Raw genomic sequence first — 12,169 nt, forward strand, 5'->3', positions numbered from 1 at the left:
AGCGCAATTTTGAGTTTTTTTTCATCAAATCGCAATTTTTGCCAGTCCTGAATGTGTGTGTCCAGTTTGGTGAGTTTTGAAGCATGTTAAGAGGGTCAAATTACAGGTCAAAGAGGCAAAAGAGACTGTTTTTACTAAAATTTTGTTTTGAAGGGGGAATTGCTAACTTCCTGTTGATTTTTGCTGAAGGATATCAATGTATGAAATCTAGGTCTAAGTCAGACCTACATAGAAGTTTCTATGTTTCATGTCTCTACGACATTCCTACCGGAAGTTACAAGCAGTTTTGTCTGTTTTTTCCTAGGGGGCGCTAGAGCGCAATTTTGAGTTTTGGGGTTTGGTTTTTTATTAAATGGCAATTTTCGCCAGTCCTGATGTGTGTGTCAAATATGGTGAGTTTTGAAGCATGTTAAGGGGGTCAAATTAGAGCTCAAAGAGTCGGTGGAATAATAATAATAATAAAACGCACAAAATACAATAGGGTCCTCTGTCCCAAAGGGACATTGCGGTCCCTAATAATAATAATATGTCTTATAGGATCTTCAAGATTCTGAGAGCAGCCAGCGGACACACACTTTTACTGCACTTTCCTGTGTACTACTTTGTAATACTACCAATATATCCTCTGTTACCTTTATTTTTATGGAGAAACGGCAGTTTGACGTGTAAAAAAAAAAAAAAGTATGCCACTTTTGTATCAAAAAGTACATAAAAAAACAAGCAGGTTGTTAAAGGGGTTTTATTCTGATCCTTGAGTCTTTTCAAACGGTATTTCCCAAGTTCATTTAAATAAGATACTTAAATATCAAGTTATAAATCTGCCTTCTTCTCCACCGAGGCGACAAACTCCTCCGCTGACAACGCCTTCGGTTGCAATTGGTCAGGGTCGAAGGTCAGCTCCAGGGGCACCTCGGTTTTCGTAGGTCCTGGCTTTTTGTATAATTTGGTTTTGGACAAAACATTTTCATAAAAATGTCGCAACCGGTTTTCATACAGCGTCTGGGGAACAACAAACATAACAAACTAGTCGGCTTATCGGTCAGTGGCCTTGTGGTTAGAGTGTCCGCCCTGAGATCGGTAGGTCGTGAGTTCAAACCCCGGCCGAGTCATACCAAAGACTATAAAAATGGGACCCATTACCTCCCTGCTTGGCACTCAGCATCAAGGGTTGGAATTGGGGGTTAAATCACCAAAATGATTCCCGAGCGTGGCCAACGCTGCTGCTCACTGCTCCCCTCACCTCCCAGGGGGTGGAACACGGGTATGGGTCAAATGCAGAGGGTAATTTCACCACACCTAGTGTGTGTGTGACAATCATGGGTACTTTAATTTTATCAGAATAGAGCGTCCTAACAAGGAATGTGACTTTCTGTGAAGAATTGGACAGATTCATTGGATTTACATTATGGGGAAAGATGCTGTGGTTTTTGGCGGTCCTTTTGGAACGGATTATTATTGGAAAGTCGAGGTACTGCCGTATTTAAATGAGTACCGTATTTTTCGGACTATAAGTCGCAGTTTTTTTCATAGTTTGGCCAGGCTCCAGTGCGATTTATATACGTTTTTTTCCTTCTTTATTATGCATTTTCGGCAGGTGCGACTTATACTCCGGTGCGACTTATACTCCGCAAAATACGGTAATTATGATTGCTGTGTACATTATCACCATAACAGGTTAAAAAGCAAGATCAAGAAAAGAATCAACGGCAAATTCTAATTCGTAATTTTGCTTTTCCCTCCAGCACAGAGGCGCACTGAATTCTCACACGGAATCTCAGTTTTTGACATTTATTATATTTTATCAAAAGAAAAATAAAAGGTGTTTAGGCCAAATATAAGCAGTTTTAGGTTTGGCTTAAAAAAGTGAACCGAACTGCGGCCTTAAAACAGTGATTATGGCATACGGTTATACTGTAGTGTGTGTATAAAAAGATGCTTAGCTCCACAAGCAAACGTAGAGCCGATTGTTAAGTACGCCGACTGAAACTGAAGAAGTATGTTGGCCCTTCAGAGAGGAAAAGGTTTCAACCGTGACGTGAATGTGTTTGCTACATCGTTCATTCAACGTAACTTTTGATCAACATGCTCTCAAACTCGACCTAAAGTTTTCAATTTCGAGAACACTTTTATTATATTTGATTGATTTGAGGTAAAAGTACTAGTAGCCTTTCAATCAAAACTTACACTTTATAAAAAATGCGTCACATTTTACAAACCCCAAAGCCAGTGAAGTTGGCACGTTGTCTCAATCGTAAAAAAAAAAAAAAGAATACAATGATTTGCAAATCTTTTTCAACTTATATTCAATTGAATAGACTGCAAGACAAGATACTTAATGTTCGAACTGAGAAACATAATTTTTTTTGGCAAATAATCATTAACTTAGAATTTAATGACAGCAACACATTGCAAAAAAGTTGGTACAGGGGCATTTTACCACTGTGTTACATGGCCTTTCCTTTTAACGACACTCAGTAAACCTTTGGGAACTGAGGAGACCAATTTTTGAAGCTTTTCAGGTGGAATTCTTTCCCATTCTTGCTTGATGTACAGCTTAAGTTGTTCAACAGTCCGCTGGTCTCCGTAGTAGTATTTTAGGCTTCATAATGCATCACACATTTTCAATGGGAGACAGGTCTGGACTACAGGCAGGCCAGTCTAGTACCCGCACTCTTTTACTATGAAGCCACGCTGTTGTAACATGTGGCTTGGCATTGTCTTGCTGAAATAAGCAGGGGCGTCCATGATAACGTTGCTTGGATGGCAACATATGTTGCTCCAAAACCTGTATGTACCTTTCAGCATTAATGGCGCCTTCACAGATGTGTAAATTACCCATGCCTTGGGCACTAATACACCCACATACCATCACACATGCTGGGTTTTGAACTTTGCGCCTATAACAGTCCGGATGGTTCTTTTCCTCTTTGTTCCGGAGGACACGACGTCCACAGTTTACAAAAACAATTTGAAATGTGGACTCGTCAGACCACAGAACACTTTTCCACTTTGCATCAGTCCATCTTAGATGAGCTTGGGCCCAGCGAAGCCGGCTGCGTTTCTGGGTGTTGTTGATAAATGACTTTGGCTTTGCATAGTTGAGTTTTAACTTGCTCTTACAGATGTAGCGACAAACTGTAGTTAGGGTTAGAAACATGTTGCAGGCATCAAATTCCAAATGAGCTAATATTTGCTAAAAATAAAGTTTTCCAGTTCGAATGTTAAATATCTTGTCTTTGCAGTCTATTCAATTGAACATAAGTTGAAAAAGATTTGCAAATCATTGTATTCTGTTTTTATTTACGATTTACACAACGTGCCAACTTCACTGGTTTGGGGTTTTGTACATCCTGGTTCCATCCGACCCCCACATGCACCATATGATAATGATGATGATGATGATGGACATTCCAGGATGTAAACAACTGTTGGCGGATATGGCAGCTAGTGTCTGCTAGCATGAGCCTGGTAGAGTGTCACATTGGTGTCATTGTGAGGACGTGGATTTTCACTTCTAGTGCCCCAACGTTCCATTGCTCGTGAGCAAATGTCATCAAAATAATACAATTCCAAAAGGTATACTGTCATGCATCATAAATAATTCAAATAGGCTATATTTTTCCATCTGAGTGGTGAAACCGTCACATTCCGTATCGGTTGCCTGTCCACTTGCTGTGCTTTGTTATCTGTTGTCCACTAGGTGGCACACCAGGCACAATTCAACCTGCACTTGAGCAAAGTCAGTTGACTGATTGGTCACTCCTCCTTCAGCCCTTTGTAGTCACCCTATTTTGGAAGTGTTTCCTGTTCTAGTTGTTCATCCTCTTGGCGTCTTAATTTTTCTACCAGTCCTTTTGTTTTTAAAATTTTTGGTTACTTACACCATCCCCTTCAGTGTTGACATCTTTTGACTTTTAATTGAATGTACAGTACAGGCCAAAAGTTAGGATACACCTTCCAATTTCAATGCGTTTTCTTTATTTCCATGACTATTTACATTGTAGGTTGTCACCGAAGGCATCAAAACTATGACACCTGTGAAGTGAAAACCATTTCAGGTGACTACCTCTTGAAGCTCCTTAAGAGAATGCCAAGAGTGTGCAAAGCAGTAATCAGAGCAAAGGGTGGCTATTTTGAAGAAACTAGAATATAAAACATGTTTTCAGTTATTTCACCTTTTTTTGTTAAGTACATAACGCCACGTGTTCATTCATAGTTTTGATGCCTTCAGTGACAATCTACAATGTAAATAGTCATGAAAATAAAGAAAACGCATTGAATGAGAAGGTGTGTCCAAACTTTTGGCCTGTACTGTACATGACTTATGTCGACATAAGTGGTTAGGAAACAATTTATCTGTGACTTTGTCCAGAGAAATGTTTATTAATAAACACGTTTTTTCCTGCATTGATGTACAATGTAAACATGGGCGTTTTTGGAAGAACATCTGAGTTGTCGACATTAGCAGACTCTCACATTTTACCCAAAAAACAGTCGACTGAGCATGTCAACGTCGACACAGGCAGACAATTTTTTTTAAAAACCGCGGATGGTTCAACTTAAACATGTTCTACTGATTGTCTCTTTTTGTTTCACAATTGTTTGTCCCTCTTTCTTGGTGTCCAGCCAGGTACAAAACATGACAAAAATATTATTCGAGCATCTGATCGGAACAAAAAATGTTGCTCAAGTGTCGTCTAATAAAATTGCTCTTTTAAGAAAGTGTCAAACAAACTTTAGAATCGTCTATAAAATCTTAGTTTAGTGTGTAAAAAATACTTTTTTCCCCTTTTTTTTGTTTCGTTTTGAATAAAAGAAGACACTTGTTAGGGTGAGTAATGAGGGATTGTGGACCAACAGCCTATCAGGAAGCAGCTCCCAAATTCAAGCCATTTAGTACCTGTTTGCTTCCTTTTTATTACCTCCACCAAGCACAAATACATTAGTTGATATCAATGTTTTTCAGGCCACTTAGTGGAAATAAGGAAAACTATAGGAGGTCCTCGGTCTACGTACTAGTTCCGTTCCTACAATGGCGTTGTAAGTCCAGTTTTAGTGTACAGTACAGGCCAAAAGTTTGGACACACCTTCTCATTCAATGTGTTTTCTTTATTTTCATGACTATTTACATTGTAGATTGTCACTGAAGGCATCAAAACTATGAATGAACACATGTGGAGTTATGTACTTATGCACACTCTTGGCATTCTCTCGATGAGCTTCAGGCACACCTGTGAAGTGAAAACCATTTCAGGTGAGTACCTCTTGAAGCTCATCGAGAGAATGCCAAGAGTGTGCAAAAAAGTAATCAGAGCAAAGGGTGGCTATTTTGAAGAAACTATAATATAAAACATGTCTTCAGTTATTTCACCTTTTTTTGTTAAGTACATAACTCATACTTGCCAACCTTGAGACCTCCGATTTCGGGGGTGGGGGTGGGGGGGGGGGGGGGGGGCGTAGTCAGGGGGGCGTGGTTAAGAGGGGAGGAGTATATTTACAGCTAGAATTCACCAAGTCAAGTATTTCATATATATATATATATATATATATATATATATATATATTAGAGATGCGCGGATAGGCAAATATTTCATCCGCAACCGCATCAGAAAGTCGTCAACCATCCGCCATCCACCCGATGTAACGTTTGATCAGAACTGCATCCGCCCGGTATATCTAATATAGACGATGCAAGGCATTAGTGAGGCACCTGCCAACTACTCCGGTTTTCCGTAATTCGTACGGTTTTCATCAACCTATTCCGGGTTACGGGTGCAGTGATAAAAAATACGGTTTTTCATTAATTTAAAAAAAAAAGGGTGAAAACTACGCGAATTGCACCTTGTGCAGACAAGATTTTTCGATCGGACACGGAGGAATTAGCGATGTAAAAGACCACTTTGGGACAAAAAAACACAAGTCTAATGCCGTTGCTAGCGATACAAGTGGAAAACTTTCAACGTTTTTCGTCGCCCAAACAGATTCTTTGGATGTGATTAAATGCCGAAGTTTTATTTACGGAGGCAATAATTGAGCATGGACTTCCAATCGCACTGGCTGATCACATGGGACAGTTACATGTTTGTAATGCAACCTTTGAAAATCATTACGCGGTGATCGCGGTCCCAAAAATAAACTTTTCTTGCATGATAATGTCCAGAAAAATTCGCTTTATATTACTATAGAGTCCTTTTAACGAATGAGTTTGATGGTTTATCACAAACCTTAAATGAAAGAAGTCCTTTCTTCTCCTGCACCTGCATGCGCTTTGGCCTTGCCTCGTGTTTGGTGCGCAATCCTGTCGGCTGTATTTCACAGCACGACATACTGTTAAAAGTGTTTATACTATTTATGCTTTCAAGTCCAAGTTGAAGAAATCTTGTTAAATGTTGACAGCATAACTACCAAAATACAGAAGTATGTCCTTAATATTTTTGCAGTGCTATTTCTGTTGAAAAGTTCAAATGATTACATTAGAGATGTGATGTGCCACTTTTCAAAGTGTCTGATGGCTTAAATTAATTTTCATTAATTTTTCATATTTTGAATTCTTTTGAAAGGCTTACAAAAAAACTACATTTGAATTGTAATTCCATGCTATTGACAGGACTATTAATTTTAATGAAGTTAGCTTACCATGTTTACAGTATGATAATTGTGATAGAAATGTGAATTTTAGGCACAGAATATTTTTTACAATTGAACAAGGCAGTAGATTATACAAGCTTGGACAGAAAGTTAATAATGACACCATTTTTTTTTTTTATGGAATTGTTTAGTACTGTTTTACCATTTGTTTACTGTAAAAAGTGTTTATACTGTTTATACTTTCAATTAACAAATTGAAGTCTTGTGAAAGGTTGACAGGATAACTGGCATTAACTGTCAAAATAATTTCAAACTATTGAAGTTAGCTTACAGAATAAACATGTCAATCAACCCATATGATTTTTGCTGTAATATTTTTGTTTTGAAAAGTCACTGTGACTGATAGAAAAGTGATGGTTTTAGCAACATTTTAACCTGTCTGAATGCTAATAATCATTTTGCGTCGGGGGGCGAAGCCCTGAACCCTCCACCAGGACGTTGTCCTGGACCTACCGGGGCCTGCGGCCCTTGGACCCTGGCTACTAGGTTTTTCTGATTTCAAAAGTTGGCAGGTATGGTGAGGTTATAAAGCTTTTGCCTGTTAAAGAAAGGAGACTGATCCAATGCAGTACAGTCTTTCGCGTGCCACGCTGTCACGACCCAGACGCACACCAGTGCGCAATCATATGGGAGCCGCGCTGAGCGCACTGCGCGCGGAGTGACCCCTGTTACGCGCCCCCGGCAACAGGGGTGGCGGGCAGGTAAGCTGCGCGGGCGGAGCGCGCGGAGTGACCCATGTTACGAGCCCCCGGCCACGGGGGTGGCGGGCAGGTAAGCTGCTTACCTGCTGCGCGTGACGCCGGCCGCGGCGAAGGCGGACGAGGCGGGGTGTCGGTGCGGTGGGCACGGTAGTGACCCTGGACGTGCGTCGGGCCCTTCTCGCGGATCGCCTCAGCTACGGCTCCCGGTGGGGCCCTCTCGGGGGAAGGGGCCTCGGTCCCGGACCCCGGCGAGGCGTCCCTTCTCCGCTCCGTAAAAGTGTCCATCTCTTTTCTTTTTTTTTCTTCTGTTGTGGCATATGCAGCAGGTGCCTGCTCGTTTTTCGTATGTGGGTAACAACATTTAACTATGTATATATATTTCCGAATTGGTTAAACTGCCACCCGCAAAAAAAAAAAAAAAAAAAAAAAATCTAATTGATCCGCCCGACCCGACCCGCATGCGGATAAAATCTTATTTTTTTAAATTTCATCCGCCCGATCCGCGGATAATCCGCGGACTCCGCGGTTGTGCCCGCAAACCGCGCATCTCTAATATATATATATATATATATATATATAAAAGATATACTTGACTTTCAGTGAATTCTAGCTATATATATATATATATATATATATATATATATATATATATATATATATATATATATATATATATATATATATATATATATATATATATAAATAAGAGAAATACTTGAATTTCAGTGTTCATTTATTTACACATATACACACACATAACACTCATCTACTCATTGTTGAGTTAAGGGTTGAATTGTCCATCCTTGTTCTATTCTCTGTCACTATTTTTCTAACCATGCTGAACACCCTCTCTGATGATGCATTCTGCTTCGTCTCCTTGTTGTGTGCGCAGTTGTGCACTGCACTCTCTAAAAGCTGTAGATGTTATTGTCCCATGTACAGTAGATAGCAGTATTGTCGTGTTTAAGAGTGTCACAACATTGCTGTTTACGGCAGACGAACTGCTTTACGGTAGACAAAAACGTGACTGCTGTTGTTGTGTGTTGTTACCGCGCTGGGAGGACGTTAATGAAACTGCCTAACAATAAACCCGCATAAGAAACCAAGAACTCGCCCTCCATCATTCTACAGTTATAACGTGATTGGGCAGGCACACTGTTATATTGTGGGAAAGCGGACGTGAAAACAGGCTGTCGACACGTCACTCAGGTCCGCCTGAATTTCGAGAGATTTTCGGGAGAAAATTTGTCCCAGAAGGTTTTCGGGAGAGGCGCTGAATTTCGGGAGTCTCCCGGAAAATCCGGGAGGGTTGGCAAGTATGACATAACTCCACATGTGTTCATTCATAGTTTTGATGCCTTCAGTGACAATCTACAATGTAAGTCATGAAAATAAAGAAAACGCATTGAATGAGGAGAAGGTGTGTCCAATTTTTTGGCCTGTACTGTAGGTCAAATATTGTATTTAAATGAAATCAAAATGAATTATACTGTAAGGAGAACACATTGAGTACATGCAAAATGCAACAATACAAAGATGAAACACATGAATTAAATTAAAAAAAATAACTGGGCTCGTCTTGCACACTGGAAGGGTCGTTGCAAGTGAGGAAAAGACAGGAAGTTTCAATAATGAGACCACTACGCTGCTTAACTAACTAGTGGTCAAAAATAAAATGTTCATCCCACATGATGGTTGTGATGTTTAAGCGTCTTTGACCGAGCATACAACCAATATTGATTTATACACTTTCTTAACATTATACCATGTGTCATTTTACTTCACTTTCACTTTCTTTAATGCGCTGCCATTAGAAAAATCTGACACAAGCTTGGGAGACATCATGAAGGAAAAATGTTAACTAAAAAGAACAAAGGGACATTGTCGTCGTACTTCCACAGTGCGGCGACACAAATATGTATTTTTTCTTCTACGCATTCCTCCGCAATAAAAATTGTAGGAGTGTACCGTGACCACAAAACCTAACGCGAAACCCTGTGACGGGAAACGTTGTAACAAGAAACGTTACATGAGACGTTGTTACATGTAACGGCGGCAGTTGAAAGGATGTAGCAGGGAACCTCGTAAAGGGAAAAACCCTCACAGGAAATGTTGTGTTAAAACTTAAATACATGAAATGTCGTAACAAAGGGATGTAACAGGAAACATCGTAACATGACATACCGTATGTTGAAACACCGTAAAATGAAATGGCGTAACGGGAAAACGTCGTAACGTGAAATACTGTATTATGAAACAGTAATATAAAACACCTTAATATGAAACAACGTACTGTAACATGAAACGACGTAACAAGAACCGTCATAACAGAAAACGTGGTTATGTGAACGTGAAAACATAAAATATCATAACAGGAAGTATTGTAACAAGAAATGTCCTAACAAGAAACGTTAGGACGTCACTACGGGAAACAGTGTAATATGAAATGTCGTAACAGGAAATGCCCTAACGGAAAATGTCATAACGGAAAACGCCGTAACATGAAACACCGTAATATGAAACGACATACTGTAACATTAAATGAGGTATGGTAACATGAAACGACGTAACAGAAGACCTTGTACGTCGTTATATGAAACATGAAATGTCGTAACAAGGAACATCCTATTACGTTAAACGCTGTGACAGGAAACGTCATAACAGAAAACGTTGTTACATGAAATATCGTAACAGGAGGACCGCCTGTAACCCATGAAAGGGTTGGAGTCACTATAGTACGAGTAAAACAATCCCCCCAGAATACGTTTTGCTTTTATCGTTTTTATCGTTGGTGCAGCAGGAAATACATTTCTGAGTAACAAACAGGCAGAAGAGTGAAGCGTGTGGTGGACCGAGTGTGGTCATTTTTCATGTGTTTATGCACAGTCGCTAAAGGTTTGTGTGGGTACAAGAGATGCAGTATAAACGTGTAAACAATGGCAACAGGAAGTGTAGCAGAGAGGATGCGCTAACAAACATGGCAATGGCTTGCGTTGGTGTGCAAGCTGTATGTGTTTCATCAGAGATATGATCGTCGCTCTGATTTTGGAACCCTATTTGCCCCAACTATGAGTCACATGGCTTTTCCTTCCATCCGTCCACTTGTGTCCCTTCAGGCTACTCACGAAACATCGTCCCTCTCAGCCTTCTCTTGTCCTCAACAACTTCGTCTGCTCCGCTCGGTTGACTCTCATCCTTCGATGGCAGCACTTTGACAACATGCTGGTGCTTTAAGACTCCTCCTCCCCTGTCGCGACAGCCAATCGCATGGCTACAGGCATGTGATCTGTCAGGCCCGCCAACTGTGTGATGAAGCTCACCTCCTCAACTTCCTGCAGACAGAAACATATTTTAAAGCAGGGGTGTCAAACTCATTTGAGCTCATGGAGGAACATCTGTGCACACGCGGGCCGGACTAATAAAATAATGGCATGAAAACTACAAAAATAAAGACAACTTCAGATTGTTTTCTTTGTCTTACTTTGGCCAAAAATAGAACAAAAACATTCTGAAAATATTAGAATAAAAATATAGAAAAAAAAATCGGTAACGTTTAGATCCATGAAGGAAAGAAGAAAGTAAATGAATGTTTATAACTGAATACATTTACATATGCATACATTTTTTTTCTTTCTTTTGTACAATTTTTTTTATGAATTAAGTAACGTCTATGACAGGGGTCGGGAACCTTTTTGGCTGAGAGAGCCATGAAAGCCAAATATTGTAAATGTATTTCCGTGAGAGCCATATAATATTTTGGTAACACTTTTTTTATGGAGAACATATTCACCATTATTAGTTGCTTATTAACATGCAAATTAGTAACATATTGGGTCTTAATTAGTCATTATTAAGTACTTATTAATGCCTTATTCTGCATGGCCTTATTATACAACCAGGAAGCCATTAACTAAAAGTCTTCCCTCAATAACCTCAGAATTATTGCTTATTAGTAACCCTAACCCTAACCCTTATATGTTCCCCTGGTGTCCAAATAACTCTAAATTAAGTCTTTGTTACTGAGAATATGTTCCCCATACTAAAGTGTTACCAATATTTTTTAACACTGAATACAACTAAATAAGTGCATTTTTAAGTAGAGTATAATAAGTCTCTTATTCTTTTTAATAACATTGTTATTCTGAAGCTAACCAAAAATAAATAAAATATTAATGCGACTTCTTGAACAGGTGCGATAGAACACGGATGGATGGATTACAATGCTTGAGAATGTTTTAAATTTTGAATGTTATTTTTAACACTGTGATTACCAGCGGAATCATTTCTTACTTATCGTGTTAAGCAATGTCAGCTAAGATTTATCTGAGCAGATAATGACAGATGCAGTCATCAAAAGAGCCACACCTGGCTCTAGAGCCATAGGTTCCCTACCCCTGGTCTAGGACAACCTTTTTCCAAAACACAATATAGAATGTGAGATATAACAGGATAATGCATACATTTATCATTGTTTTCAAAACGGTGACATAAAAGTGGGACCCCAAAAATTTACTGTGGGACCCCATTTTTATGACTTGATGGGGTCTCAGGGACCCCATTTTGAAAATTCCTAGCGCCAACACTGATGGAGTATTGGTGCGTGCAAAACAGCACCAGGCGGCTGTGGCCTGCGGGCGGGTTCTAATACTAATCAAATATCATCCCGGGGCCCATAGATCATTCATTCGCGGGCCTTGAATTTAAAACATACAGTCGTGGTCAAAAGTTTACATACACTTGTAAAGAACATAATGTCATGGCTGTCTTGAGTTTCCAATAATTTCTACAACTCTTATTTTTTTGTGATAGAGTGATTAGAG

At 39.6% G+C, this 12,169-nt stretch overlaps 1 protein-coding gene across 2 annotated transcripts in view; it reads right to left on the reverse strand.

Annotated features, from left to right (window-relative positions):
• Positions 1–8,203: 8,203 nt before the first annotated feature.
• The window catches only part of smpd3 (sphingomyelin phosphodiesterase 3), a 105,696-nt gene continuing 101,730 nt past the window's right edge, over positions 8,204–12,169 (reverse strand). For both annotated transcript variants that reach the window (XM_061928046.1, XM_061928047.1), the window contains one exon: positions 8,204–10,681. In XM_061928046.1, coding sequence (XP_061784030.1) covers positions 10,580–10,681 — 102 coding nt within the window. In that variant the 3' untranslated portion in view covers positions 8,204–10,579. The remainder of the gene's footprint in view (positions 10,682–12,169) is intronic.

This window comes from Nerophis lumbriciformis, linkage group LG35 (genome assembly GCF_033978685.3).
Source record: "Nerophis lumbriciformis linkage group LG35, RoL_Nlum_v2.1, whole genome shotgun sequence".
NCBI classification, from domain to species: Eukaryota; Metazoa; Chordata; class Actinopteri; order Syngnathiformes; family Syngnathidae; genus Nerophis; species Nerophis lumbriciformis.